The sequence below is a fragment of the Actinia tenebrosa genome, unplaced genomic scaffold, assembly GCF_029948245.1.
Source record: "Actinia tenebrosa isolate PJP-AT-01 unplaced genomic scaffold, QUT_ActTen_1.0 PGA_scaffold5__44_contigs__length_20552954, whole genome shotgun sequence".
Lineage (NCBI taxonomy): Eukaryota > Metazoa > Cnidaria > Anthozoa > Actiniaria > Actiniidae > Actinia > Actinia tenebrosa.
In genome coordinates this window covers 13,107,757-13,135,270 of record NW_028292582.1, presented here as the reverse complement: position 1 = coordinate 13,135,270, position 27,514 = coordinate 13,107,757, and the positions used below count along the sequence as shown (strand labels likewise).

Genomic DNA, 27,514 nt, shown 5'->3' with positions numbered 1-27,514 from the left:
AGGGTATTTTGGCATAGTCATGTGTGACATCATGCTTTGTGACCATGGAATGTACCTGGTGGATCTAAATCCAAGAGTTAGCGGAGACACCCATCATCTTTTGTTGGCTGACTACATGACGCAGTTTGGTTTCCCAGACTCAATCATGAAGCAAGGAATGAAGACGAACAAATCGGCCAAGACGTTAGTGGAGAAGGCAAACCACATCAACACTGGCACAAGTGCCGGAAGAGTTATTATTATCGCTGCTGCTGACGTGGAAGAAGATCAGTGTGAATATGAGACATCTGTCTTTGCGCAATCGAGAAAAGAAGCTTTGGAACTTTATAACAAGATGTAGAATGAAGTAATCCGTGAAATAGACTAATATATGGCGCGCGGAATGGTTCAAAATTGTCATTTTGATTGTAATTGAATATTCGTTTGTCAATTACGTTGCTTCGCTTGAATGTGTACACCTATCAGTGCCTTGCATTACATAAGCACGCATTATGTTTTCTTTGTGTCAATCAGTGCTTATAAAATACTTCAATTGCGAAAATTCGGTCGATTAACACAAGCACTGTCAATCACCAAAACTCTGACAATCACAAAAACCCGGTCAATCGCCAAAACTCGGCCAATTACAAAAACTGTCAATATTCAACAAAAACTCGGTCAATTGCCAAAACTCGGTCAATCGCTAAAACTCTGTTGATTCAGCAAACAAAACTTGGTCAATCGCCAAAACTCTGTTAATTCAGCAAAAAAAACTTGGTCAATCGCCAAAACTCTGTCGATTACGTAACATATAAGCACGTGTCATGTTTTTTGTCAATCATCACGCATAAAACTTTGTCGATTCAGCAGAAAAACTCTGTCGATTCAGCAAAAACCTCGGTGAATCGCCAAAACAATGTCGATTATGTAACACAAGTAAGCACATGATATGTCTTTTTTGTCAATATTATCACGCGTAACATACAAAGCTCCTGTGAAGTCGACGTCACGTTTAATAGTTGAGTAGTTGATTAAATTGTAAAGCCTTCAACGAGATACCTGGAACTCACTTGATCTACACTTATTTGCTGATGATTCAAATCTTTTTCTTTCAAATAAGAGACTCATACAACTGGAATCTCTTATAAATGACCAATTACAATCTATACATGAATGGCTCCAATTTTGTCATCTTTCACCCCTCGCGGAAGAAACTCAATCATTCTGTTTCACTAACCATAAACCATAAACCCCTGAAAAGAGAATATAACATCAATTACCTAGGCATCATTTTTGACTGTCATCTTAATTGGAAATCTCAGGTTTCACATATATCCAGTAAACTAAAACGCAATATAGGCATTATCTCTAAGCTCCGTCATTTTGTCAATATTGATATGTGTTACTCTGTATTATACTCTGATCTACCCCTTCTTAACCTATGGCATTATTGCATGGGGTAACACTTACTGCTCATCTCTTGAACCTCTATTCATTCTTCAAAAAAGAGCAATATTAAGACTTATTACATTTTCTGATTTTGATGCCCACACTAGTCCTCTTTTTCTAAAGCTTGAAATATTAAAGTTTTCTGACCTAGTCTTCTTTAGCAATGCATTGTTTATGTACAATTTTCATTCAAAGAGGTTACCTGAATCATTTAATCCATTGTTCACACAAGTAAAAGCTATACATAATTACAACACACGGCTTGCTAGCAAATCATCACTCTATATTCCAAAAGCAAGAACTAACTTTGGAAAATTTAACATCAAATCAGTTGGAGTCAAAGTTTGGAATTCCATTGATGAGTCATTTAAAAAACGTAACCTCTCTCGATTTAAGGAAAGACTGAAAACTGATTTGCTTTGTAGGTATAAAAACGGATGAGAATTATCAAACTAGAAATAACATCAAAATGAAATCAATAAATATAGCAAAGAACAAATTTTCTTTTTTACTTATCAGCACAATTATTCACTGATCCCTATTGTTCTTCTTTTTTCATGTTTATCGGTATGTATTTTTGTAATATTTGTTATAATTATTTCTTTCTTCTATACTTTAACTCTTTATTTATTTGTATATTTTATTTAATTCCTACAATACTTTATTGTTAACTATTCTTACTAGAGTGACCACAGTAAATCCGTGAAACTTTAGTAATACTAAATAGCACAATTTCATGCAAATTCCATTGTTTTCTATTGTTTAACTATACCGACAATCACAGGTTCCCTGGTTGTTATCATCATGTAGGACTGTGAGGGACTTGATTCGAATCAAAATATGCTAATCATTTAACAATTAAATACATATTAATTGGCCGTCCTTTTGAAGCGTGTGAACGAGTGCTAGAGCAGTTTTCGTATGACTGCGAAAAGCTTCTCGTACCGTGACCGTGATAATTTCTAGAATTTTAATTAGCTGATTTTTTTTCCTCACGCAATGTGATTGGTCTGCCAGGGTTATGACATTGGCTCGACTGTGTCCACGCTGCGTTTGTACCGTGTTTCGGGCATTTGATTGGATGGAGACTAAATTCTCACGCAATGTTATTGGTCTGGCGTATGCCTTGCCGTGTCACGCCGTGTTCGTGCCGTGAGTTTTTTACAGTCATACGAAAACTGGTCTAACTGCTAACCGACATACAGTAGGGATACTACAGTAAGACAGAGAAAGACAGACAGACAGAAACTGAGATGAAATAAGATAATGAAAGATTAGAGACAGACAGATGGACACAGGGAAAGAGACAGGAAGGGCTGATCCAGGATTTTTGATGGGGGGGTTACGTCATTTTTGACGTCAAACATACGCTATACCAGTCGTAAAGACATACACATGTGTTGCTACTGGATACGGCTCTTGAAGAGGAAAACAACGAATTGTATAGGGAAGGGAGTTCCGCAACCTCTTGGTCCCTCGCCCGGATCCATCCTTGGACAGACATAGTTCAACAGAGAAATAGACAGACACACAGACAGAACGGCCCATAAAAAATGCCTCACGAACAACAACACCTGTCTGAATATTCTTTTATTCTATAGAGTACCTATCTATGAATCCCAGTATTTCAAATGGTGAGAAAAACTTTATTGAATCTAACTCGTTCGTATGAATTAATGTAACACTCCTGTTTAAAGATACTATATAACTCCGATTTGAATGCCAGGCATCCTGTTGAAGCTTGACTCTTATTTCAATTTGCTTCCCTTCGACTTCTCTCTCTTAGCCAAGGTTTCCGTTGATGACTACTGAGCTCTCCATCCTTTCTCCTCTGCGCGTAACTTGAAGAAAAAAACGTCAATGGTATTCGCCTCGTCTGCATATTCCTCGGATTATTTTTTTAGCAGCTAAGCGCATTTCTTCGATTCTCCAGCAATAAATTAAAGGATTGATAACGCTATTGAACATTGCTATTGTTACAGCCATCGCGAAAAATACTTCCATGTTCTGAGTCTTTGCTACGAAATTCAAACCAATCATTTTTACAATGTAAAGAACGTAGCACAAAACGAAAGCTCCAACCACGTAATAAATCGTATTCACCGATTTTTTGTACCTAGGAATGTCTATAGCTTGTTCTACTGATCGTTCTTGAGCTTGTATTTGAAGTGAGTGGCTTCGAACGATTCGAGAGATCTTGAAAAGAAGACATATATTGAGGAATAGTATGCTGCAAAGAATAGCCGTTAAAATGTTGAAAAAGATTTGAATTTTGTAAAAGTCTTTCAAGGCAATATTAAATGAGCAAACAATCCAAATTAAAACTAGTGCAATGCTATGTCGTTTAGTCGTTACGAGCTCGTTATAGCGTAGATGGAGTTTGATCGCCAAGAAACGGTCTACAGTGATGGCTGTTACAGTCAGAAACGAAACCGATGTTAAAACATAACACGAGCAGATAAAAAGAGTGTCAATAGCTTCTGTCAAGCGAGCATCGCCTTTAAGTTGGACCAACTTTAAAACGCAAAAAAGCGGTTGAGCTACGACCCCCACGCCAAAGTCAGAGACGGCTAGACCAAGAATAAGAATATTTGAAGGCACTTCTCGTAGAGACGGCGTTTTTGCGAAGGTAACGATGATCATGAGATTCAAAATAGTCGTAACGAAGGACAACACTCCATTAATAGATATCGTCATTAGGATAAGGTTTCTGTAGTGATAATCATGAAGTGTTTCAAATTCAGTCTTCAATGAAGGTGTTGTTACAAAGGGCCTCGAGAAGTTGTTCTGCATTTTAAAAACTCTTAAAATATATGTGCTTTAAAGTCCAATAGTCAAAAGAGTTCCAGTAGCCACTAGTCCCGTTGATTCAGAATAAACATCGCATCTGGTATGAGGGAGTTCACTTCAGAATACACTTTTTTTTACAATACAAACGGAATAGACCAGGCTTACTCAAAATCGATCATTATTTGCATATTAGCCGTTGAACAGCCCATCAACGAAGAGAATAAGGACGGCAGATCAATTTAAGCGAAAATAAAACTTATTTATACATGTTGATTGCATTGCTGTGAGCAAACACACCTGCCCTGAGTTGAGATAAAATCATTAAACTGCGAAAGCCTGTCTTGAACTGCGGAGACTGCAAAACTGAGCCACTCTTTCCGAAAAAAATTTAATACGATAGTCCAATTAATGTCCAATAGTTAAAGAGTTCCAGTAGCCACTGGCAGTTGATTCAGAATTAACATTGCATCTGGCAAGAGAGAACATTCACTTCAGAATACTTTTTTTTTACAATATAATGTAAACGAAATAGATTAAGGCTCACTCGAAACATTATTATTTGCATAACAAGTTAAACTTTACCATAACAGCCTATCAATACAGCGTAAATAACCGTCAACTGAAGTGAATTAGAACTTATTTATTAGTCGGGTTGCTGTGAACAAACACATCTGTCTTCTGAGTTCAAGGTTGAATTATTAAACTGCAAACACTAGCAAATACGAGCACCTTGAATTGGTGTGTAAATTTACATCTCATAGGACAGTAAAAAAGTTCGTATTCATTTTCAAAAGAAAGAAAGAAAGAAAGAAAGAAAGAAAGAAAGAAAGAAAGAAAGAAAGAAAGAAAGAAAGAAAGAAAGAAAGAAAGAAAGAAAGAAAGAAAGAAAGAAAGAAAGAAAGAAAGAAAGAAAGAAAGAAAGAAAGGAAGGAAGGAAGGAAGGAAGGAAGGAAGGAAGGAAGGAAGGAAGGAAGGAAGGAAGGAAGGAAGGAAGGAAGGAAGAAGGAACAATGATAAGCTATAATAATCTTATAGCTTTTTTGTAATATAACTTTATGAAGAAATGAAAACAAATGAATATAAATGAGTAACCAAATAAACTTTTCTTGAAGTCATCATATTTCGAGGAAGCAAATACGTTTTTAAACGTAGAAAACTTGGAGTGACCGTTCTAAAGATTCTAACATTAAATCTAATCCTTCTTCATATTTATTATTACAGTGATCCTTTTATTTCAGTCTTGATTGCGATGTCCTGAGCTGATATGAAGACTCGTTATCATAATCATTCAATACGTGGTTACTACTAAGTAAAGGTCCTTGGACTGGAACAAATATCTCACAACAAAATGAAAATTATCACAGACAAATAAATATATAAAACTGTGCCAAAAAAGTGCTGGATCTATTTGCGTTCTCTGTTATTGCAAGCTATGAAAAAACCGCTTTGGTCGCACAAGTCTTGTCTGTTTTTAATAACACGTCATGTCATCGAATATTCTTTTTTTACATGTTATTAAATTTTAACTTATTTTTAATTTCGATTATCTCCAGGCGAAATGAAATAGAAAGAAAAAGCCTTTGTCGACAAAAACCCCGTTGAGTCATGCTGAGAATAGAGTAGTTTTCTCATGACTGTGAAAAAGCTGATGGTTTCTAGAAATTTAATCACCTGTTTTTTCTCGCGCAATGTGATTGGTCTGTCAGTGCTGTGACAATGGCGTGACCGTGTCCACGCCGTGTTTATGCCGTGTTCCGGGTATTGGATAGAAAGTAAATTATCGAGCAATGTGATTGGCCTGGCGTATCCCTTGTCGTGTAACGACCGTATTTGTGCCAAGATCTTTTCACAGTCATACAAAAACTGCTCTAAGAATCGACTCGCGGCACGATTCAGACATACGTTTAAAAATTTAGTCTTTTAAGTGTATATCAAGGAAAACAATTTTTTTTCCAAAATTACTTATATGTGAACAGTGTAGTAGTAGTGGTTGCAGTATTTTTGTATATGATATTTTCTTTTAGGAATATAAACATTTGAAATATCAATATGCAAATGAGATTGTTTAAATTCAAGACTAATCTATTGTACAAAAATGCTGTTGTGGAAAGTACTGCTGTTTTTTCATTTTTAAATCATCCTTATAACTGAAATATATGGCTTTGTACACTTTTGGGTTATTTCACTTCAGAACACTTGTCGTAAATCACACTGCAAAATGTAACACATTCTTGAATTTACGTCATCTCATTTGCATTTTGATATTTCAAATATTTATATCTGTGAAAAGAGAAGACTACATACAAAAATACTGCAACCATGCTATTACACTGTTCACATATAAGTGATTTTGAAAAAAAAATTTTTCCCTTGATATACACTTTAAGCTCTTACAGCATTAAATTTCGTCCAAACATAATAACAAGAAATAATCCATTTTTTTTCGTCAACGTGAAATTACAATGAAATTAAAATGGCTATCCTGCAATATCAAAATCATGATTTATAATCTAAGAATCTATTGCAACTTGTTTCATCATATCAAAAATACTGTACTAATATATCGAAGAAAATTGACGTTTCAACAAGAAATGAAAATGAGCCAGATTTAACAATACAAATTTATAAACTCTCTTATCTTAATCTCCAATATCTTTGGGAGTTTTACTTCGTGCTATTCAAAATTTCTAAATTCATCGATTTGGCAGAGCTCTCAATTTCTATCGCTCGGGAAAAATATTAAAAGAAGAGTCTGCCAGCAGGCAAGGTGCAAAAGTCTTTGTTATGGGAATTTAAATCCATCATTAGAGAGATAACTTTCATAAACCCTTTTTGCAACTTTTTTCTACTAATTAATGGATGGATGGATGGATGGATGGATGGATGGATGGATGGATGGATGTATGAGTGAGTGAGTGAGTGAATGAATGAATAAATAAATATTATAAGTTAGTGCGAAATAGTGAAATGACAAAATAACACAATGGAATTAGGGTCTACTAATTTGTATTAGGCTAGAAGTGTGTAATTCACGGGTTTATGAAAACCAGGTAAATACTAATGATATTTTTATATGCTTTTTTAAATAATCATATTTCTTCAATCTATACATATATAACATAAATTATAGTTCGTAACTTGAGTTTTTCAGTTTGATATTTCTATTCAAGTGTTGTTAATAATCTTTAAATTTAACTATAATTAAAAATTAAAAAATAATAATAGTTTGTAAATTGATTCGGCTGTCATTGGTAGAAATCTTAGATAAGGGAAAATGAATAGCAAAAGTACGTCAAAACATTTAAAAAAATTATTACTTCAAATGTTCAGTAACCACTGATTCAAGGGCACTGCAAAATTTTATCGTAAGACTAAGATGGATATTTTGAGGATTTTATTTGTTCTTTTCAAAGTTACGGCTGTAACGAAAGGTTAGTAAATTTATCGGTTTTTAGCTTAAGAACTCAAAATATCTGATACTAACTTATTTAAAGAAATACGGTTTTAATTTCTTAGCAAAACTGAAATATTAATTCTTGAAAACTTATAGATGTAAATTCTTTCGTAAATAGTTAACATAACTTGGGCAACTCAAAAACCCATTTGATATAAGTCATTCAGCTCTTCTTTTTCGTCTTTCAGAGCAAAAAATTTGACCAAAAAAAAATCTGGCTAAAATTCTGTTAGCACGGTCAGAATCGCTGCGGCTTTACATATATATATATATATCTGATTGAACATTTCGTAGTAAACCTGTATGGCGTATTAGTTTAATTCAGTTTATTATAACTGATTTAAATTAATTTCAAAAAGTAAAAAATCTATATTCTGTAACACATAAAAAATATTCTATGCAAAAAAAATGTTTCGTTTAATTTTTTTCGTTAAACTATAATTTACCGCGATGACTTGAGATGAAATTCTCTATACAAAGTAAAGAAAAGTATTTTGTGTTTCTACAAAAAGAGATGTATTGACTACAATAGGTAAAACATGTTGGTTTAGCCTGGTTTTGGCTTCTAAAAGACTCTCGTTATAATATCATGACCACGATGACTCGAGCTAACATTCACTAGATTTGCTCAATTCAGAGCTTTCCAAGTCGAAAGTTGAACAAATGTTGCTTAAAAATACGAATTATAAGTGAGAGGGGGGAGAGATCAAAGATAGCACCTGTTTAACTTCTCCACTGTATTCACTGTATTTGGTCTTCAGAGCTTTCCAATTCGAAAGATCAACAAAGGTTGCTTACAGAAACGAGTTACAAAAGAAGTCACGGTTGGGGGCGAGGGATAAAAACTAGCACCTGTTTAACCCCTTCGCAGTCATATTCAACCTCGTAACTGGCCTGCGGCGAAGAATGAAAGTTCTAGCATAATCCATTGTTGAGACCAGGATTTCTTGAACTTCCGGTATGAGAGCGCATGCTTTCAAAGAATTCCCAAAAATAAAGCAGTTTTTCCCGCTACTTTCTAATTTTTATTTTGATCGGAAGTAAATGTTATGGGAGAGAAAATTAATGTTTTTATAGACTAAGCTAGACATCAGTTTTCTAATTACTATTTCTTGTCATATGAAAACAAGATAAAGAACGATCAATTAGTTATTAAAAATATCGATATAAGATTTCAGTAAGGCTACATCACGCACAAGTTTAGATGATGGTATGCTTTGAATTTACAAGTAAACCACTTAGCTCCTCCCAATAGCATGTACACCTCTGGTTACACCCTAAACACTCTTTACTCCTTTGCTTAGTTATTTTAGCACTGTTCTTTTAAATCTTATGATATATATATCCCTCGTAGACCTTTCTACACATTTACCATATACTTATAAATTATCTTTAGTTTAAGCTATGTTTAGTTCTATGATTTTCACTCGTATTACTCTTTATAAGATATCACACTTAGGAATTTACTATTTCCATTAGCCAATCAAGACACAGCGATAATATCATATTGATTGTAGAATGACACCTGTCATGAAGGTATTATAAATAGAGCTCATGTAATTAGTTTGTCAGAAGAAGAAGAACAGAAGAAGAGATAGTAGAATAAAGATCCCGTAGCTCGTACCGAGAGCGGTCCATCCCATAACATAAACACAGAATTCTGTTTGAAAGCATGATTTTCATTGATTACATTTCAATTCCGAAAAATTGCGCATGCGCCAAAAATGGATTATGTCAGAGCTCTCGTACTTTGTCGCAGGCCAGAAGACGCAGGCTCTGGGTACGAGATTGAGACGAACCGAGAAATCAAATTTGAAATTTAAAAAACTCATGCTCAAATATTATCTTACTTTGAAACTGTGATGTATTAAAAGCGTACTCTTATTTGAAACTTTATCATTCTAAGTGTTCAAAAGATCTAGATTTCAAAATGTAATTCAAGTGAGTGACTAAAAATATTCTATACTTTCACATCCCCATAATGCCTCGAGTCTTTTGGGGATAACCAATCAAAAAACTGTCCCAAATTGAAAGGTTTCTTAATTGAATTTATACTATACCTGCTTTTATCTGTACCGACAATACTGATTATCAGTTTATTCCAAGTTATTTTTGCGTGTACAGATCATAAAGAGTTTTGGTCTTACAGAAAATGTATTGACTTACGAAAAAATGTTTAAAATTTACGTTAAACGTCTTCAAGCTTCTATCTTTTTCTGTTTTTTACTTCTTCATTTTGTTTTTGGATACCAAACAAGGGTTGTCAACATTGTTTGATCAGCCTTCAGCAAAATAAGTGGGTTTTTATCCCTCTGGTTACCCCCCAAAGACGCAAAGTATTATGGGGATGTGAAAGTAGAGAATAGAATGTTTTCCCTCACGTGACGAGGTACCAAACCATATAGAAATATTCCATGGAGAAGAACAATTGTAGTCTCTTTGAAATTGAAATTTAATGCTGATTCCAGATCTGGAAAGAAAAATTGGGTGTCCCGAGCTTGTTTTTGAGATAATCAGCATTTAATGGAAGCCTACGCACGAGCTTTTGGAGCAAAAATTGCGCCACTGAAAGTGATCAGAAAAAATTAAGATTCATAAGATAATAGTTATTTGCAGATATGATTGCACAAATGACGGCTAGTCAATCATTCTACAATAATACATGGATATTTTCGACACAAAGACAAAGAGATACATTGATTTGTCATATCTGATTTTGTAGTTTTAGTGCTCTTAAAAAATCCCTACAAAAATCTATTTATTCGTGTGTTAGAAAAATTAACTTTTTCTAAAATGCTGTTATGACCTAGATTTTTAGGAGTTTTTTTCGAATAAGCTAAGTCCCGTGCAAAATTTGAGGGTTTTGCCCTGGTGAAGCTCAAAACGCGTATTCAATGGTTCTTCAATAAAATCTTGTAGATTTTTCAGCGGTTTTTGAGCGCGCGCACATCGCGGGCTCAACTGAATCGAACGTTCAAAAGTAGGCAGTCACCTTGACACGAGGCTAGTCAGTCAAGAAATATAGCTATACCTAAAATGTTCGCCATATTTCGATTCGGTATAATACGCAACGGATTAAATTAGAAACATTTTGCTACGGGTGAAATCGCCAAAGTATTCAATATTACTCTTCCAAACCTCAAATTTTATCGAACCCTGAAGAACTTCTTGGCGGATCGAATTCGACCACGGTTGATTCACAGATCGAATTGCAATTCAGCTGGTTAGGCACGGTTTTGTAGAGCGAAGAAAATACGTGGAGAAACCCGGAGAAAAACTAGCCTCGATGTACGGCAGAAACCTAACAAACTCTTATCCATGTGGTGCCGAGACCAAGAACCATTGAACCCGAAGGGGGTCCTTCCTACGTGCAATAGAGGCTTTGTACCATCACGTGACATCAGCCACGTTAGATGGCAGGAACAATACAATCGTTTTACGCGAGCAAGAATTCCCAAGAGCAAAGGGATTTTTTTGTTCTGGGCCCGGTTGTACGAAGCCTGGATAGCGCTATTCAACAGATAAATCTTATCCAGTGGATAAATTTATTGGATAACAGCATCGACTTATCCACTGGGTAATTATTTATCCAGCGGATAGCGCTATCCAGGCTTCGTACGACCGGGCCGTGCCATCTAACTACAGGCAGCCCAAGCTGTATTTTGGGCGTGGGCACGTGATGGTGAAAAACCTCTATTCGAAATGAAATTTTTCTCCGGCTTCCGTCAATGAAATTTCTTACGATAGGAGCTTGTTTTGTGTTGTTGTTGTTCATTTTTTTTAAAGTCCCCTACACAGTTCCCTGCGCCATCTTGAAAGGTAGCCGTGCCTTTTAATCGAAGCGAGACAAACGGTGAGCTTGCAACGATAGGGACCTGTGAATAATTGTCCAAGGTGTTAAAAAAGGTCTCTATCGTTGCAAGCTCACCGTTCGTCTCACTTCGATGCAAAGGCACGGCTACCTTTCAAAATGGCGCAGGGAACTGTGAAGGGGACTATTAGGCTGTGTTGATGACGTGATCATGAAAATGGCTGTGAGCTGTTAATAAATTGTTTTACCGTTCACAGCCATCGGATGTCGAACTTTGACGTTCCTTTCATGCATGGAGAACATGACATTCACAGGTCACGTCACAAGCTCTTTTGAAGACTCGGAACCTGAAAGCATGTGCAAAGTGAGATGTTGGATGGATGACTCTTGCGTTTCGATCAACCTCAAGCCAAATGGAAGTGTGATGACCTGTGAACTGAGCAACACAGATCACATTGGAGAACCCAGTGATCTTGTTCCAATTCCAGGAGGCAAATATTGCCCAGTTAAGGTAAACATCATTGATGGTTTTCACAGCCGCCATGTTGGATGAATATAACGAAAGATTCGTCATTAGTCTCGTGTGTTATACAATCCAACATGGCCGCCGTGTCTTTTGTTATTCAATTCTCTTGGGAATGGTTAAAACCAGCAATATCGCAGATGTCGCAGATTTATTCATATTGAGGTGCTTTTTAAAAAAACAATTGTTTTGCTATAAATTTATTTGAAATTCAAAACTCGCTCCAAGCCTCTTGCTCGGAATTGAAACATCCAAACAGAGAAATGACACTCAAGAGAATAGCACGTCGTCGGACATGGGGAAACTATAATACAATCTAAAGAGGTGTATTATTTTCCACAGCTAAACTCAGCTAAACAACGAAGCTTCGAAGGAATCCAATCCAATCGAATTTTGTCGCATCTTTACCAATTTGGGGCATAGGACGTTTGAATTAGCTGGAAAAAAAAAATGTGCAAAGGATTCTGGTAGGAGTCAATTTGCATTAACAATTTTAACCAAAAGCCTTTTTCTCGCCCAGATTCTCGCCTATATGAGCCATACTTAAATAAAATAGTAGATATTTACGTGTTAAGATGAATTCTTGTCTTATAGAACCCATGTTCATCAAATCCATGTCAGGCTGGAACCAAATGTACACCAGACTTTTCATTTGAAAAATACATCTGCAAGAACAACAATAATGAGGCAACTACTTCTGGTACAACAATACCAACTACCCGTGGATCTACTGACCAGTCTTCTGATACACCAACACCAACTACCCATGGATCTACTGACCAGTCTTCTGATACACCAACACCAACTACCCGTGGATCTACTGACCAGTCTTCTGATACACCAACACCAACTACCCGTGGATCTACTGACAAGTCTTCTGATACACCAACACCAACTACCCATGGATCTACTAACCAGTCTTCTGATACACCAACACCAACTACCCGTGGATCTACTGACCAGTCTTCTGATACACCAACACCAACTACCCATGGATCTACTGACCAGTCTTCTGATACACCAACCACCCGTGGATCTACTGACAAGTCTTCTGATACACCAACACCAACTACCCACGGATCCACAGACCAGTCTTCTGATACACCAACACCAACTACCCATGGATCTACTGACCAGTCTTCTGATACACCAACACCAACTACCCGTGGATCTACTGACCAGTCTTCTGATACACCAACACCAACTACCCGTGGATTAACTGACCAGTCTTCTGATACACCAACACCAACTACCCATGGATCTACTGACCAGTCTTCTGATACACCAACACCAACTACCCATGGATCTACTGACCAGTCTTCTGATACACCAACACCAACTACCCATGGATCTACTGACCAGTCTTCTGATACACCAACACCAACTACCCGTGGATCTACTAACCAGTCTTCTGATACACCAACACCAACTACCCGTGGATTAACTGACCAGTCTTCTGATACACCAACACCAACTACCCATGGATCTACTGACCAGTCTTCTGATACACCAACACCAACTACCCATGGATCTACTGACCAGTCTTCTGATACACCAACACCAACTACCCATGGATCTACTAACCAGTCTTCGGATACACCAACTACCCATGGATCTACTGACCAGTCTTCTGATACTACAACCCCAACTACCCATGGATCTACTGACCAGTCTTCTGAAACACCAACACCAACTACCCGTGGACCTACTGACCAGTCTTCTGATACACCAACACCAACTACCCAAGGATCTACTGACCAGTCTTCTGATACACCAACACCAACTACCCATGGATCTACTGACCAGTCTTCTGATACACCAACACCAACTACCCATGGATCGACTGACCAGTCTTCTGATACACCAACACCAACTACTCACTGATCTACTGACCAATCTTCTGATACACCAACACCAACTACCCATGGATCTACTGACCAGTCTTCTGATACACCAACACCAACTACCCAAGGATCTACTGACTCAGTCTTCTGATACACCAACACCAACTACCCATGGATCTACTGACCAGTCTTCTGATACACCAACACCAACTACCCATGGATCTACTGACCAGTCTTCTGATACACAAACACCAACTACACACTGATCTACTGAGCAGTCTTCTGATACACCAACACCAACTACCCATGGATCTACTGACCAGTCTTCTGATACACCAACACCAACTACCAATGGATCTACTGACCAGTCTTCTGATGCACCAACACTAACTACACAGGGATTTGGGGAAGGGTATGATAAGTAACTCCGACATTTACGAAAATACAGCTATTTAAAATATTAGTAAAGTCTTTGTTGCATGCTGCACACCAAGTCCAAAAAGTAATACGAACGATGTGAATACAATCAGCGAAAGGTCACAACGATTTGAAATTTTCTCAACCTTTGTCTGCACGTTGTTCCGTTGTTTTTCTGTCTGCTGTGCTAACATTATTTACATACGAATGTAATTGATGGGTTGCAAACATACCCATGAGAGATAAAAGAGAAAAAATGGCGGCCATTGTGGTACCGTTATCAATGGATGCTAATGAGAAATGACGTAACGTGCAGACGAAGCCAATATGTTTTTTTCTTTCACTCGGTCTCAGTCCCTTTCTCAATTCCGGAAAAAGAATTGTGTAGTCACTAAAATTCGCAAGTTATAAAACACACGTAAAATTTTGTTTCTTCATTTGGTTCTGATTTTGAAAGGGCCTAACACTTTCCTGAGGTACACCCGACCGGGATACCCGAGCTCGTTCTTGATGCACCAAAATTTTTATAATATAAGGCCTTTTAAAAACGTCGCTGATAAAGCAAGTTTGCATGCATACAGATCAGTTATAAAGGATTAAATAATGTATCGTGAGGTTTACTGAGGCCCCGTCCACCGTATCCGCAAATATTTGTATCCGCAATTTTTTTTTACGGATACGGGTTGCGTCCACACGTGTACGCAAATTTTTGTGTCCGTATCCGCAAATTTTACGAAAACGGATACGTGTTGACGGTGAAAACGATTCGAATACGCTGCCTGTTGACGCAAACATTTTCGTATCCGCAAAAAATAATTTTCGGATACAAACGGCAGTCTATTGCAAAGTGCACGTCGCGATTTTTTTCTGGGGTGGCCGCGTGGCAATGCAAATGGCGGTAAAGTCCTGCTTTGAAAGAAGTTGAACTTTATTGACATACGTTTGTTTTCCCATTAAAAGAAAGCAATCGAATTACGATATTTCATCTGTTCGCTTTATCGCTTTTAAATTCATTCTTTTCTTTTGTCTTCAAATCTTAAACAATTAAAAATATTATTAAATGACACCATTACTTTGATACTTTTTTTTAGGTTTAATGATCGCCCGTCCTCTCCCCACCCCTCTCCCCATCGCCAATCGAAATGCTATCAAATTCTAATATACGCGGTAATGACATGTTGTGGTCCTAGAATAGTGAAATACACCCTTCATCTTAGTGATAGATCTATGTTACCTTGGGTGGGGTCATAATGATATGTTGTAGTCCTAGAATAGTGAAATACACCCTTCATCTTAGTGATTGATAAATGAGAAGAGTTGCTCTGCTACGGCAGAGTCTAGGCATTCCATACATGATTGGAACACGACATCACCGTGCGCTGATTGGCTCTCTTTAAGCTTAGCACCAACAAACTGCCACAGAGGAATACGATGCACTGGATCCGATAAGGTCAACTGTTGGATTACACAAGAGGCTTATCAGAGCTAGTATAGAGGGTTTGCACCATCACGTGCCCACCGCCATAATACAGATCGGGTTGCCAGTGGTTACATGGCAGAACAATAAAATCCCTTTGCTCTCGGGAATTAAATTCTTATGTCAAACGATTGTATTGGTCCTGCCATCTAGCTTGGCTGCCGTCACGTGGTGGTGCAAAACATCTATAGAATGGTTAGCTTTCAGACCACGTGTCAAATATGATTGGATCAATTGGCAGACTGTGATTGGTTGACTGACTCTAAAACCCTTATTTGCTCACAGGACCTATAGATCGACCCCTTGTATGTGACGTCAAAACAGCTCAATTTGGAGGACAAAACAAATGAATTTCAATCTCATGAGAATTGGAAACATATGTTATTTCCTCCTAATTGAACTGAATTCCGACGTGCTGCAAGAGGTCTATTGCTGCCTTTCACTCAGCTGATAAAAGTCTTTGAATCTCATTATCTGCTCCACATGGTGTTCAAACACTGACCACCATGTGCTGTCAGCCAGAAAGAATGCTATTGAAAACTTGTGATTCAACTGATGAACATTTCAAAGAAATGGGAGACGGGAAGTGAAGTGAAGTGATACCCAGCAATTCATTAAGAAATCTTGCCTGGGATTTGGAATGTTAACTTCCCAGTGGACTTTTCTCCAGAAATATGTACGTAAGATACGACCTTACCTTCTTTTTTCTCAGTTGGTTTTCCGATTCTGACTCATCATTCGGAACATCCTCATCAGTAAAAAGTACGAGGCAACTGAAACGAAAAGAGCCAGTAAAACTCCCGAGAAGATTCGGTTCTGGGGGGCAAAACAATGGATGTTTCTTTTGCATAAGAAAAGACGCCCTATTGTTTTAACGGCTAGCTTGTCCGGGCTTCTCAGAGAAAATAGCAGCTTTTAAATATGAGACTGAAACGAAGAAGGTGGGTTTTGGTGGTACTCACTCTGTATGTACTCCTTCTTCACACCGATGAATCTCGTGTAAAACATCCACAACTGCATCCAGGATGACTGCAAATCTCTCTGTTACACATCTAAGGAAAAAGGAATGCACAGGTTTAATTTCTGTAGGCTTAATTCAAGTGATGTCATAACAAGTCAAGGGCGGATCCGGCGGGGGGGGGGGGGGGGGGGGGGGGGCAAAGGGTGGCTGCAGAGAAAACGATGCTTTTTTATATTTTTTGCCGTTGTGTTGACAGAAGAAACTCAATTAGCCCCCCCTAAACTCAATTAGCCCTCCCCCTAAAATAAAGCCGGAAAGTAAAGCCGGAAAGTAAAGCCGGAAAACAAGGCTCTGACAAAACTGTGTGTAGTGCCAGCAATCCTAACAATGTATACTATTTGTACAGAAAATGCGGACCAGGATGTTAAGCAAATTGAAGGCCCACTTCTCAGCCTGTACATCACTCAAGCGTAATGGAAGGATGACAGACTCGTACCCAGTCGTCACTCACGCTTTCTTATTGCGAGCGAAGGCTTTTGGGAAGGAGAGAAAAAGTTCGCTTTTCTCTTCCTTCCTTCCCTTGATACACCACAAACTCGCTAAATCCTTCCCATCAAACACAGCGTGAGATCAATAAATGAAGAGAAGCGACTGGGTACGAGTCTGGAAGGACGATGAATACTCACGACAGACGACAGTAGAGCCACCATTATCCATTCCGAGGGTGAGAAAACTGGGTCGAGATTGCAGTACAGTGCATCGCCGGAACGTTTTAGGGGACGAAGTAGATGCCATCTTTGAAATATGTCCCCTCAAACAGCCCCACAATGCACTGCAATGTTAAACAAGACCCAGTTTTTCCCTCAACCTCGAAACGGCTAATTAAACGGCTAACCTCTGGCGCCGGTCAAGTGGACGACAAATAGAGGTTGGCCGTGTCGGTAAATCAAGTCCCTGGTAAATTTTTATTTATGGAGTGTTGAAGAAATGACAAGACTTACTTCGAATTTACAGGTAAAAGTGAAGATAGCGCCATCACCATTAGTTTTCTTCTTTCCAGTCGAGTCATCGAGTCAAGCTGTTCGGATTCACGACATAAAAATCAATATTTCACAAGAAAAATTTCGTCGACGTATTAACCACACTCAATCTTTACCTTGTCCAGACAGACATCTAAAAACTGTCCAAGAAGGTCCACGCTCTGAAAACAGAAAGACATATAGATTAACATGATCTTTCTGGTTTACCCTTTAATTTTACTCCCTCTGATTTTAAAGCGAGTGACTCTTAGCGATACATCACGCATGCGTAAACAATTCACTTTCAATATTGGTTTCCACTAACACACACTATCACTATATTCAATATTCTATGCGTACAACTCCAATATTGATGTTTACATCCTCGGCGGTAAAAAATAATTCTTTCTGGAATCGAGAAACGAGCGACAGAATTTTACCCCTGGGTTAGTAAGGATGAGAAAAATTGTAAAAAAAAAAATTATTTTAGAGAAATCCAAAACTTGAATCAGCTTCACATCACTTACCTGCGCATGGGACATTCCTGCCATCATTTCAATAAAGTCCGAGAAGTAGGAAGGATTCTTTAGAATGATTTCTCCAAAAATACATAAATAGATGACTAGCAACGGTGTGTGTTCCTGGTTAGATAAAACACACAATAAGAACATATGAGTGTACTGCTAGAACAGTTTTCGTATGACTGTGAAAAGCTCAGTGCCGTAAGCGGTCCGTGAAGTGACCGTGATGATTTCTTGAATTTTAATTAGTTGATTTTTTTTCTCGCGCAATGTGATTGGTCTGGTAGTCCCGTGACATTGGCGTGACCGTGTCCGCGCAGTGATCGTGACATGTTTCGGGCATTTGATTGGACGCAGAGTAAATTCTCGCGCAATGTGATTGGTCTGGCGTATCCCTTGCCGTGTCACGACCGTGTTCGTGCCGTGAGCTTTTCACAGTCATACGAAAATTGCATTAATGCCCCGCCTCTACTGCGCATGCCTCTCACCGCTGTGGTCGTGTTCAATCTGGAGTCAGAAGAGGTGGCGCACATCAACCACGTTTTCCACCAGTCAGAAACTCATTAGTGGGTTGAAACCACTTTGGGGTGCAACCACTTGGATCAAAACCCCTCGAGATATAAATAACAATGAAACAGCCGCCATCTTGGTTGATCTAAGAGAAGACAAGCTAATAGGGAATACTTTGTTATCGTCAACCAACATGGCGGCCATGACGTAAAGTGTACCCCAAGAATAAGCTTCTGACCCGTGTAATGAAAAATTGTGTGGAAGATTTAATCCCAGCCTCTTTTGCAGGCGTCTCTTTCGCGATTGCCTTTTTGGCGGGCTACCTGTGGCGTGCCCAACCCCACAACCGCCTTGAATACACAGTATCCAAGTGTTTTAGTATTAGTACCTCTTCTTCAAAAATCAGTTTAAACATCTTGATGAGAACTGGCTGCAACAACTGCACTCCTTCCACAGGAAAAGATTTGACAATGGTCTCGATAACCTAGAAAAATCAAACAGCCACGAACAAATTATTCTGCAATTGCAATCAAATTAGCTTTCTCTATAAGCTATGAGTAACATTTTTCGGCTTGATTTTTGTTTTTGGAGGGCCTGTGGAGATAATAGGAGAGAAGAGGACTAAAGGAGGGGAAAGATTAGTCCCTCTCTTCCTTTATTTTCCACAGGAACCCCAAATCCAATCCTGCTTACATATTGCCTTGTGCTTATACCTTGGCTATAATGATTCCTCCTTCAGGTTTGATATTCCCCACCATGTTCTCGCAGGAACGAACCACGGACGTACCGAAATTCTGTGGGATAATGATTTTCGTATGAGTGGGAAATATACAGTACTGACTTAGGCCACGCCCACACTTATCCGGAAATTTTTGTATCCGCAAATTTTTTTTTGCGGATACGAAGATGTTTGCGTCCACACGCAGCGTATTCGAATCGTTTTCACCGTCCACATGTATCCGTTTTCGTAAAATTTGCGGATACGGACACAAAAATTTCCGGACACGCCTGTGGACTCAACCCGTATCCGTAAAAAAAATTTGCGGATACAAAAATTTCCGGGTACGTGTGGACGGGGCCTTATTGCACATCACGGTACATGCCATAACATTGAAATGGCTTCCCATAAGTATTGGAAACATACGATACTGTCTTACAGCACATCACATTACATGTCATAAAATGGCTTCCCATAAGAATGATTTTCGTATGAGTGGGATACGTACGGTACTGACTTACAGCACATCACGGTACGACATGCTGTAACATTGAAATGGCTTCCCATAAGAATGGTTATCGTATGAGTGGGAAACGTGTTCGACATGCTGTAACATTGAAATGGCTTCCCATAAGAATGGTTATCGTATGAGTGGGAAACGTGTACGACATGCTGTAACATGGAAATGGCTTCCAATAAGAATGATTTTCGTATGAGTGGGAAACGTGTACGACATGCTGTAACATGGAAATGGCTTTCCATTGTCTTCCAGTAATTTATCCAATCACAAAGCGGAGTTACAGCTATGGTAAGATAAGGTACAACTACGAAATCCACTCTAATTGTTATCTTACCTTAAGAAATTCTTTCCCGTCTAAAAGAAGATAACGGTCGATTATTCCAAAGCAAGTTCTTAAGTTTTCACTGCTGATTTCTGAAATTCAAAGAGGTGCGTATAATCAGGGAAGAATCTAGACTTGACTCCTAACTCAAAAATATAATAAATAAAATAAAGAAAGAAAGAAAGAAATCGCCCTAAATAAAGAAAGACAAATGAAGGATAGGGAAGGATACAGAAATGATCTGGTGTAGCAGACTCGCTGATTTGGGAAACAAGGGTTGCATAGCGGTAGTCGCAGCATTCGTCCCTCACCTCTGTGGTCTAGGGTTTGATTCCCAGACTCAGCATCACATGTGAGTAGAGTTTGTTAGGTATCTCCCTTGATGTCAGGGTTGGGTTCTACGGTTTTCCTCCCTCCGCGAAACCAAACACGCTAAATTTTAATTCGTTCTGTGAGTTAGCCATGCCCTGACTTAGATCAGCCCAGAGGTTGTTTCAGGGCTTGATCTGTGAGTTAGCCATGCCCTGACTTTGATCAGCCCAGAGGTTGTTTCAGGGTTCAATCTGTGAGTTAGCCATGCCCTGACTTTGATCAGCCCAGAGGTTGTTTCAGGGTTCAATCTGTGAGTTAGCCATGCCCTGACTTTGATCAGCTCAGAGGTTGTTTCAGGGTTCAATCTGTGAGTTAGCCATGCCCTGACTTTGATCAGCCCAGAGGTTGTTTCAGTGTTCGATCTGTGAGTTAGCCATGCCCTGACTTTGATCAGCCCAGAGGTTCTTTCAGGGTTTGATCTGTGAGTTAGCCATGCCCTGACTTAGATCAGCCCAGAGGTTGTTTCTGGGTTCGATCTGTGAGTTAGCCATGCCCTGACTTTGATCAGCCCAGAGGTTGTTTCAGGGTTCGATCTGTGAGTTAGCCGCGCCCTGACTTAGATCAGCTCAGAGGTTCGAAAAGATTGGTGGTTGATTTTCAATCCTCAACCACTCCCTATTTGAGTATCCCTCCCCCCCCCCCCTTTTCTAATGTACAAACGATGTTTAGCAAAGGTGATTACCAACCCATTAACGCAGGCATGTTGCTGAACAAATGGAGAAGCTCTGGAGTCAATTTGTTTGCATTTTCAATCGTCTTTTGCCTTAAAACCAAACAAATAAAAACATATAAAAATCATATTCTCGCTCAAATTATTCTTTTCTAACTCTCGTATTCAATCATTACATCCCTACACTTTTCTTGTTTGGTATCATATATCCTTCCTTACTTATTACCCCATCCTTACCAAAGCTCTAGTCCATCTTCCAACAGATAAACGTGCGGTGGCTACGAAGAAAATAGAACAGGTTAACAAACTTTTTAAAAAAAACCTATACTGTGGCTATGGACATAGTACACCGGTTTTCACAGACTTCGGAAAGATTGGAATTTTTTAAACCTCTTCTATTGAAACACGATTATACAGGATATTAAATCTTTTCAATGACATTTTAGGAAACCACAAAGTTTTCATGGGCACTACTTATAGAATGTCATGAAAACGCCTTACAGCGCTTCTCAATCACGCGCGAAATCGTGAAAACATTTTCGAAACATAATAGAGTTTTGGTGGACGTCAATCAAAGGGTTTCCCAGCATTGTCGGAAAAACACAAAGCTTTTAAGGGCACGTGCCTATGGAATGTCATGGAAACGCATTGATTGACGTCAACCAATATTATATTGACTATTGTGTAACTTTATCAAGCGCTTACTCTCATTTGGAGACCTGAAAATCTATAACATCTGAGTTTTGAAAATTTTCTCAGTTCTGATTGGCTAGCCACTTTTTCTCAGATCAGTTGGCTGCAACCGGATCATATAAATGAAAACACAGACATACTAACCTGTGTGATATCAGTGCTTAGCTGGATGATAGGAAGAAGAAAAGGATACAAACTGACACTTTCTGTTCCCAAGCCCTGAGAATGGAGAGAGTAATGTAAGACCTTTTATAATATATCTCACGACCTAGCAGTGTGTGTCTGGTCGGGTGTGTGAAGTAGCGTAGACCCTATGCAAAACCATACAAAAGAAACCTGTCTTTTCCACTACATCCCTGAAGTCATAGAGTGCAAACAATCCGTGAAACGCTAATTACTAACTAGTACAAAATAGTGCTAATTAAACAATAGAAAACAATAGAATGTGCATGAAATTGTGCTATTTAGCATTACTAAAGTTTCACGGTTATATTGTTTGCACTCTATCAGCCAGTATTTGAAACAGTATACATACATTAGTAATAGACCTTTCCAAAATTCGCTCGAGTGACCACGAAACAATGCTTGCAAGTCGAGGTTGGACTCAATGTGTTCATACATTTACTGTATTTTATCAAGTCCATCCTTGACTTAGGCCTCGTCCACACTAGTCTCCCCCACAGCCGCTTTCAGTGTCGTCACGCAACGCTTTCTCCCCTGAGTAGTTACTCAGGGGAGAAAGCGTTGCGTGACGACACTAAGAGCGGCTGTGGGGGAGACTACGTCCACACGTATCCTATACGCATCCGCATATCAAAATCTTAGGTCAACAGAGCATGCGCACTTAAGCATAACCATGAGCCCGCGCTAAAGACTGGATCAGACACTGTTACGTCAGCGTACTCAAAAATATACGGATTCGACCGTCCACACGATGCCGGATTCACACGGTATTCAAAAATTTCCACTCTGAAGACCGTATTCAAAAAGTTGCGGATTCGTCTACCGTATTCGCCGGATACGTGTGGACGGAAGGCCAATCTGCAACAAAAAAGTTGCGGATTCAAAAATATCCGGATACGTGTGGACGGGGCCTTAGAGTCATTGTTTCGGGAAAGTCCCATTGATAAAATTTCCAGAGTTTTAGGACAAATACATGAGAGTTACGAAAACGAAAAATGACTATACCTGTATGAGATGATTGAGCGTGGCAAGTATTGCGCACCGTAGCATATTGTGTTGTTCAGATTCATCCCATAGATGAGGCAGGTACATCGTTAATAAACCCGCGAAGGGACGGACCTAACAAAACACAAGAGTCTATGAGACAGTGTGGGACTGGTGATGATAAACATGGAAATGAGGGTAACTATCCTAGAGTAATCAAATAGAAGTAATCGAGGCTTTGCACCATCACGTGATAGCAGCCATGACAGGAGGCACAACAATACAGTCTTTTTTCGCTGCGAAACTGAATTCTGTTTCATGTAAGCCAGATTAGACAAGATTCGATTGTTCCCAACATCTGTCATGGCTACCATCACTTGATAGTACAAACCTTCTATAATCCTTGTTTTACTAGGGTAGCACTTAATCTACGGACACACGGTGCAACATTACGCGCAATGCTGCATGCAATTGATGTTGTGAGCCATGACACACGGTGCAACATTGCGCGCAATGTTGCGTGCAATTGATGTTGCCAGCCATGACGCGCGACGCAATTTGTTGCACGCAACGTTGCTGAATTAGAAATCTATCCTACTTCAGCAAGATTGCCTGCAATGTTGTGCGCAATGTTGCACCGTGTGTCTGTGCCTTTAGCTACCTTTGAGTCCACTCTTTCAATCAGGGTTGATAATACATGGAGGACGTGCATCTGTAGGTGAGAAGAAAATAATAAACTACACCTTTTGCTGTTCATTAACAGAAAATGTACATTCATTTGTGCCAATAGTTGTATCAATAACGTGTAATGTACTTTCATCAACACCACAAGTAACATCATTAGCGCGGATCAACTTTCAATAAAGACAATTGAATATGCGTGTACATTCATGGGCATCAATGGACAATCAATAGCGCGTTTGTACATTCATATGCGCGGATTGTATTTTCTTGTGCGCGAAATTCAACTTCAATAACACCAAATGACAAACAATAGCATTTATGGACAATCATTTACCCAAAAGTAAAAATTCATTAGTGCTATTAGCATAACCATTGACATTCTATAATGCGTTTGGACAATCATGAAGGTCAATGTTATATTCTATAGCGTGGTTCAACAAACATTTGCATGATTCGAATGAACAATAAGAGAAATAAAACAATCATTAGCGATTTTTTATTTATTTTAGCCTTTAATTTCTTCGCCATTTATACATCGTGGCAAATACGTTTGCATATAACTGAACCACTGACCACATTTAGCGATAGTGATAGTTGCCACATTTCTCTAGAACCCTTCCATTAGCAACTGCGTTCTGTAGTGACCTAGAGCAATCCCTTGTCGTCTTGCCTCAGCCCGATCGTTCGTATGTTGTTGTATCTCTGGACGGCTGATGTCGTCTTTGATTGCTGCTTTAAGTGAGCTAATTGCTATTCTCCGACGCAGCCGCTATTATGGAAGCAGTTACCTGAGTTTTTTATATGTTTTAAAGTGATTAAAAAAAATCGCTAATGATTGTTTTATTTCTCTTATTGTTCATTCGAATCATACAAATGTTTGTTGAACCACGCTATAGAATATAACGTTGACTCTCATGATTGTCCAAACGCGTTATAGATTGTCAATGGTTATGCTAATAGCACTAATGAATTTTCACTTTTGGGTAAATGATTGTCCATAAATGCTATTGTTTGTCATTTGGTGTTAGTTGAAGTTGAATTTCGCGCAAACGAAAATAAATTCCGCGCATATGAATGTACAAACGCGCTATTGATTGTCCATTGATGCCTATGAATGTACACGCATATTCAATTGTCGTTATTGAAAGTTGATCCACGCTAATGATGTTACTTGTGGTGTTGATGAAAGTACATTACACGTTATTGATACAACTATTGGCACAAATGAATGTACATTTTCTGTTAATGAACAGCAAAAGGTGTAGTATTGGATGAGGTTGAGTATGATATACATTGTAATAAATTCATCAATACAAGGCAAGCTTGTTATTTGCCCAACACTTATCGTGCAGGAATCTAATTGAATAATGATGATAAGAATAAGAATAATATTGATGATAATAATAATCAAATAATAATCAAATAATAATAATAATAATAATGATAATAATAATAATGATGATGATGATAATAATAATCAAATAATAATAATAATCAAATAATAATAATAATCAAATAATAATAATAATAATGGGATCAACAGTGGATTCCACAGAGTGGCCCTTCTTCCACTGGATTCCAATTGGAATTTAGAAGTTGATTTTTGCGGACTCGAAACCGGGTCGCACTGGTGAGAGGCGAGCGCAATAATCAGTTTATTATGTATTCTTTTAAACTAAGAATGAAGATTAAATTTTAATTCCGGATTCAAAAAACAAAAACAAAAAAAAAATTTCAATCTCAGTTATGACTTTGAATAAACATGACATGATAAAACGTACAACTAATACATATTTTTATCATGTCACGTTCATACACTACCTGGGATTGGCTTAACCATTGCACGTTATTTTTTTGCGTACAGTTAGATATCTTTCTTCTAGCAGATCAAGAGGTTGCATGACATTTTTTTGAGGTTTAAGTGCTTGCTCGATATTTTTGGGGGGATTTACGCAACCCTCCATCAACTATCTAATGATCCTTCACTTAGACTAATCGGTTCGACTTAAAGAAAATCGCTCTTAGTAGCAAGAGAATGACAAGTGGTCTGAAATGAAAAAACAAACATTAAGCCCAAGGTAACGAGGTCTATGTTACAGACCTTAGTGTCACATTCTGAAACTTGTCGCAACAGATGAAAGAGGGACGTAAAACTTCCATTGATGAACTAAAACAAGAAAAAGGAACGTAATGAGAAAACAAAGACCGATAATAGCTGTATACCAAAGAACGAACAAATTATGAATAAAACTCGTCCAAAATACATTAATGTTTACTTCAAATAGATCATATTCGAGCTCCAAATAACCGCTGTGTTCCTTGATTACAGACTCATTTCCTCAGGGTTAGCCTCGAATCAGTGTCTCAATATTCACAAATACCAACGGTAAAGTAAAGAATGCACAACTTTAACAATACGAACACTTTGAAATTCCAAGGACCTTCACTGGAACTCATCAATATTCTGGACAAAATCGAGGCTAACCCTGAGCAACAGAGAACTGGAAAATGGAGTATTGTGTTACAAGATGTTGCGTTATTGTACTTACCGGTTCAAAGTCATCGAGATGGAATTCGACGTCATCAACAATTAAGCATAGCTAAGGAGATCAAAGCATTTATATAACGTAAGGGAAGAGCGCGAACTAGTGCGTTGTTAATGCGCTGACTCTCGCCGCTGTGAGAAGAGTAGAGTTGCTTGTTGTTTCTCTTCTATATGCTACGAGAATTTTTCTCAAGGTTTTCTGGTTTTCCTCCCTTCATAAAAATCAACCACGAGGGCACAGGTTTGTTAGCCACTGTGTGCTATTAATGGCTACACTCGTAAAATAAGGATCAATAGTTTATTTATTTTACAATAATATTTAAACAGGATGCTTCTTCACTATAGCGATTTTCAAGAAGATCCTGTAAAAACCAATAATCAAATTATATGTAACAAAATTGTAAAAAATAATGAGACGAAACACAAATTGATATACTGATGGTATAAAAGGATATCAGTCTTCATTGTATTTGCTGCTGTTAGTCGAACCTAAAGATAGTAAAGATTTGAAAGTAATAAGGTAGTGTTCATTTTTAGTTCTTTTTATGTAGTAGTAAATGCTGTTATACCTGAGTTGGTTTGATTGAAATATCATGAATTATAATAATGCTCTTTCTTCCAGCTGGATTTATCCATCCCTTTCTTTTTTTCCTCGTTCCTATTTGATCTTTCCATCAATCAATGGTTCTCATTTATTTCTTCCTTCCTTCCCTTTGCCCTTCCTTTCTTCCCTTTGTCCTTCCTTTCTTCCCTCTGTCCTTCCTTCCTTCCTTCCTCCCTCCCTCCCTCCCTCCCTACCTCCCTCACTCCCTCCCTCTTTCTGTCTTTTTTCCTCGTTTTTCTTTTCATTTTCACATGATAACTTTCCTTCGAATGGAAAATACAGCATTTCTGGGCGCAAGTATTGCTCATTAAAAACGCTAATCATTTAACCCCTTCAAAAAAAAACGATAAACGCTTCATTACACAGAAAGGTCTGTGATACGGGACGACTCCAACCAATACTACGCCGTATACACCTCTCTTTAGCTCCAGCATGTTTTCTCATTCCAGACCACATGGCATCCC

At 38.4% G+C, this 27,514-nt stretch overlaps 3 protein-coding genes across 6 annotated transcripts in view; 1 reads left to right on the top strand and 2 right to left on the bottom strand.

Moving 5' to 3' along the window:
- The window catches only part of LOC116293839 (importin-11), a 51,404-nt gene that overhangs the window by 11,070 nt on the left and 12,820 nt on the right, over positions 1 to 27,514 (bottom strand). Inside the window, exons 21-39 of one of the 4 annotated variants that reach the window (XR_004196859.2) lie at positions 26,902 to 26,935; positions 26,451 to 26,491; positions 26,003 to 26,068; positions 23,879 to 23,929; positions 23,239 to 23,352; positions 22,195 to 22,269; positions 21,595 to 21,635; positions 21,374 to 21,450; positions 20,328 to 20,407; positions 19,469 to 19,549; positions 19,144 to 19,239; positions 18,252 to 18,365; positions 17,862 to 17,906; positions 17,707 to 17,783; positions 16,707 to 16,796; positions 16,442 to 16,517; positions 15,502 to 15,722; positions 12,574 to 12,671; positions 3,054 to 3,269 (exon numbers count right to left, since the gene is read on the bottom strand). Coding sequence is in view for 1 of the 4 variants with exons in the window: in XM_031701327.2 (XP_031557187.2) it covers positions 15,561 to 15,722; positions 16,442 to 16,517; positions 16,707 to 16,796; positions 17,707 to 17,783; positions 17,862 to 17,906; positions 18,252 to 18,365; positions 19,144 to 19,239; positions 19,469 to 19,549; positions 20,328 to 20,407; positions 21,374 to 21,450; positions 21,595 to 21,635; positions 22,195 to 22,269; positions 23,239 to 23,352; positions 23,879 to 23,929; positions 26,003 to 26,068; positions 26,451 to 26,491; positions 26,902 to 26,935 (1,320 nt within the window). In the remaining 3 variants the exon portion in view is untranslated. Of the gene's footprint in view, positions 1 to 3,053; positions 3,270 to 11,987; positions 12,444 to 12,573; positions 12,672 to 15,177; positions 15,723 to 16,441; positions 16,518 to 16,706; positions 16,797 to 17,706; positions 17,784 to 17,861; positions 17,907 to 18,251; positions 18,366 to 19,143; positions 19,240 to 19,468; positions 19,550 to 20,327; positions 20,408 to 21,373; positions 21,451 to 21,594; positions 21,636 to 22,194; positions 22,270 to 23,238; positions 23,353 to 23,878; positions 23,930 to 26,002; positions 26,069 to 26,450; positions 26,492 to 26,901; positions 26,936 to 27,514 lie in introns of those variants that run through there. The other 3 variants (XR_004196858.2, XR_016121402.1, XM_031701327.2) reach the window with 3 other exon arrangements.
- LOC116293851 (adrenocorticotropic hormone receptor-like) lies at positions 3,054 to 4,999 on the bottom strand. The gene has a single exon (XM_031701346.2). The coding sequence runs from the start codon at positions 4,219 to 4,221 to the stop codon at positions 3,286 to 3,288; it is 936 nt and encodes a 311-aa protein (XP_031557206.1). The 5' UTR covers positions 4,222 to 4,999; the 3' UTR covers positions 3,054 to 3,285.
- Positions 7,559 to 15,333, top strand: LOC116293862 (uncharacterized). Its single transcript, XM_089038327.1, has 3 exons — positions 7,559 to 7,649; positions 11,741 to 11,994; positions 12,601 to 15,333. Exons 1-3 carry the CDS (start codon positions 7,595 to 7,597, stop codon positions 13,888 to 13,890), a joined length of 1,599 nt encoding a protein of 532 aa, XP_088894453.1. The 5' UTR covers positions 7,559 to 7,594; the 3' UTR covers positions 13,891 to 15,333.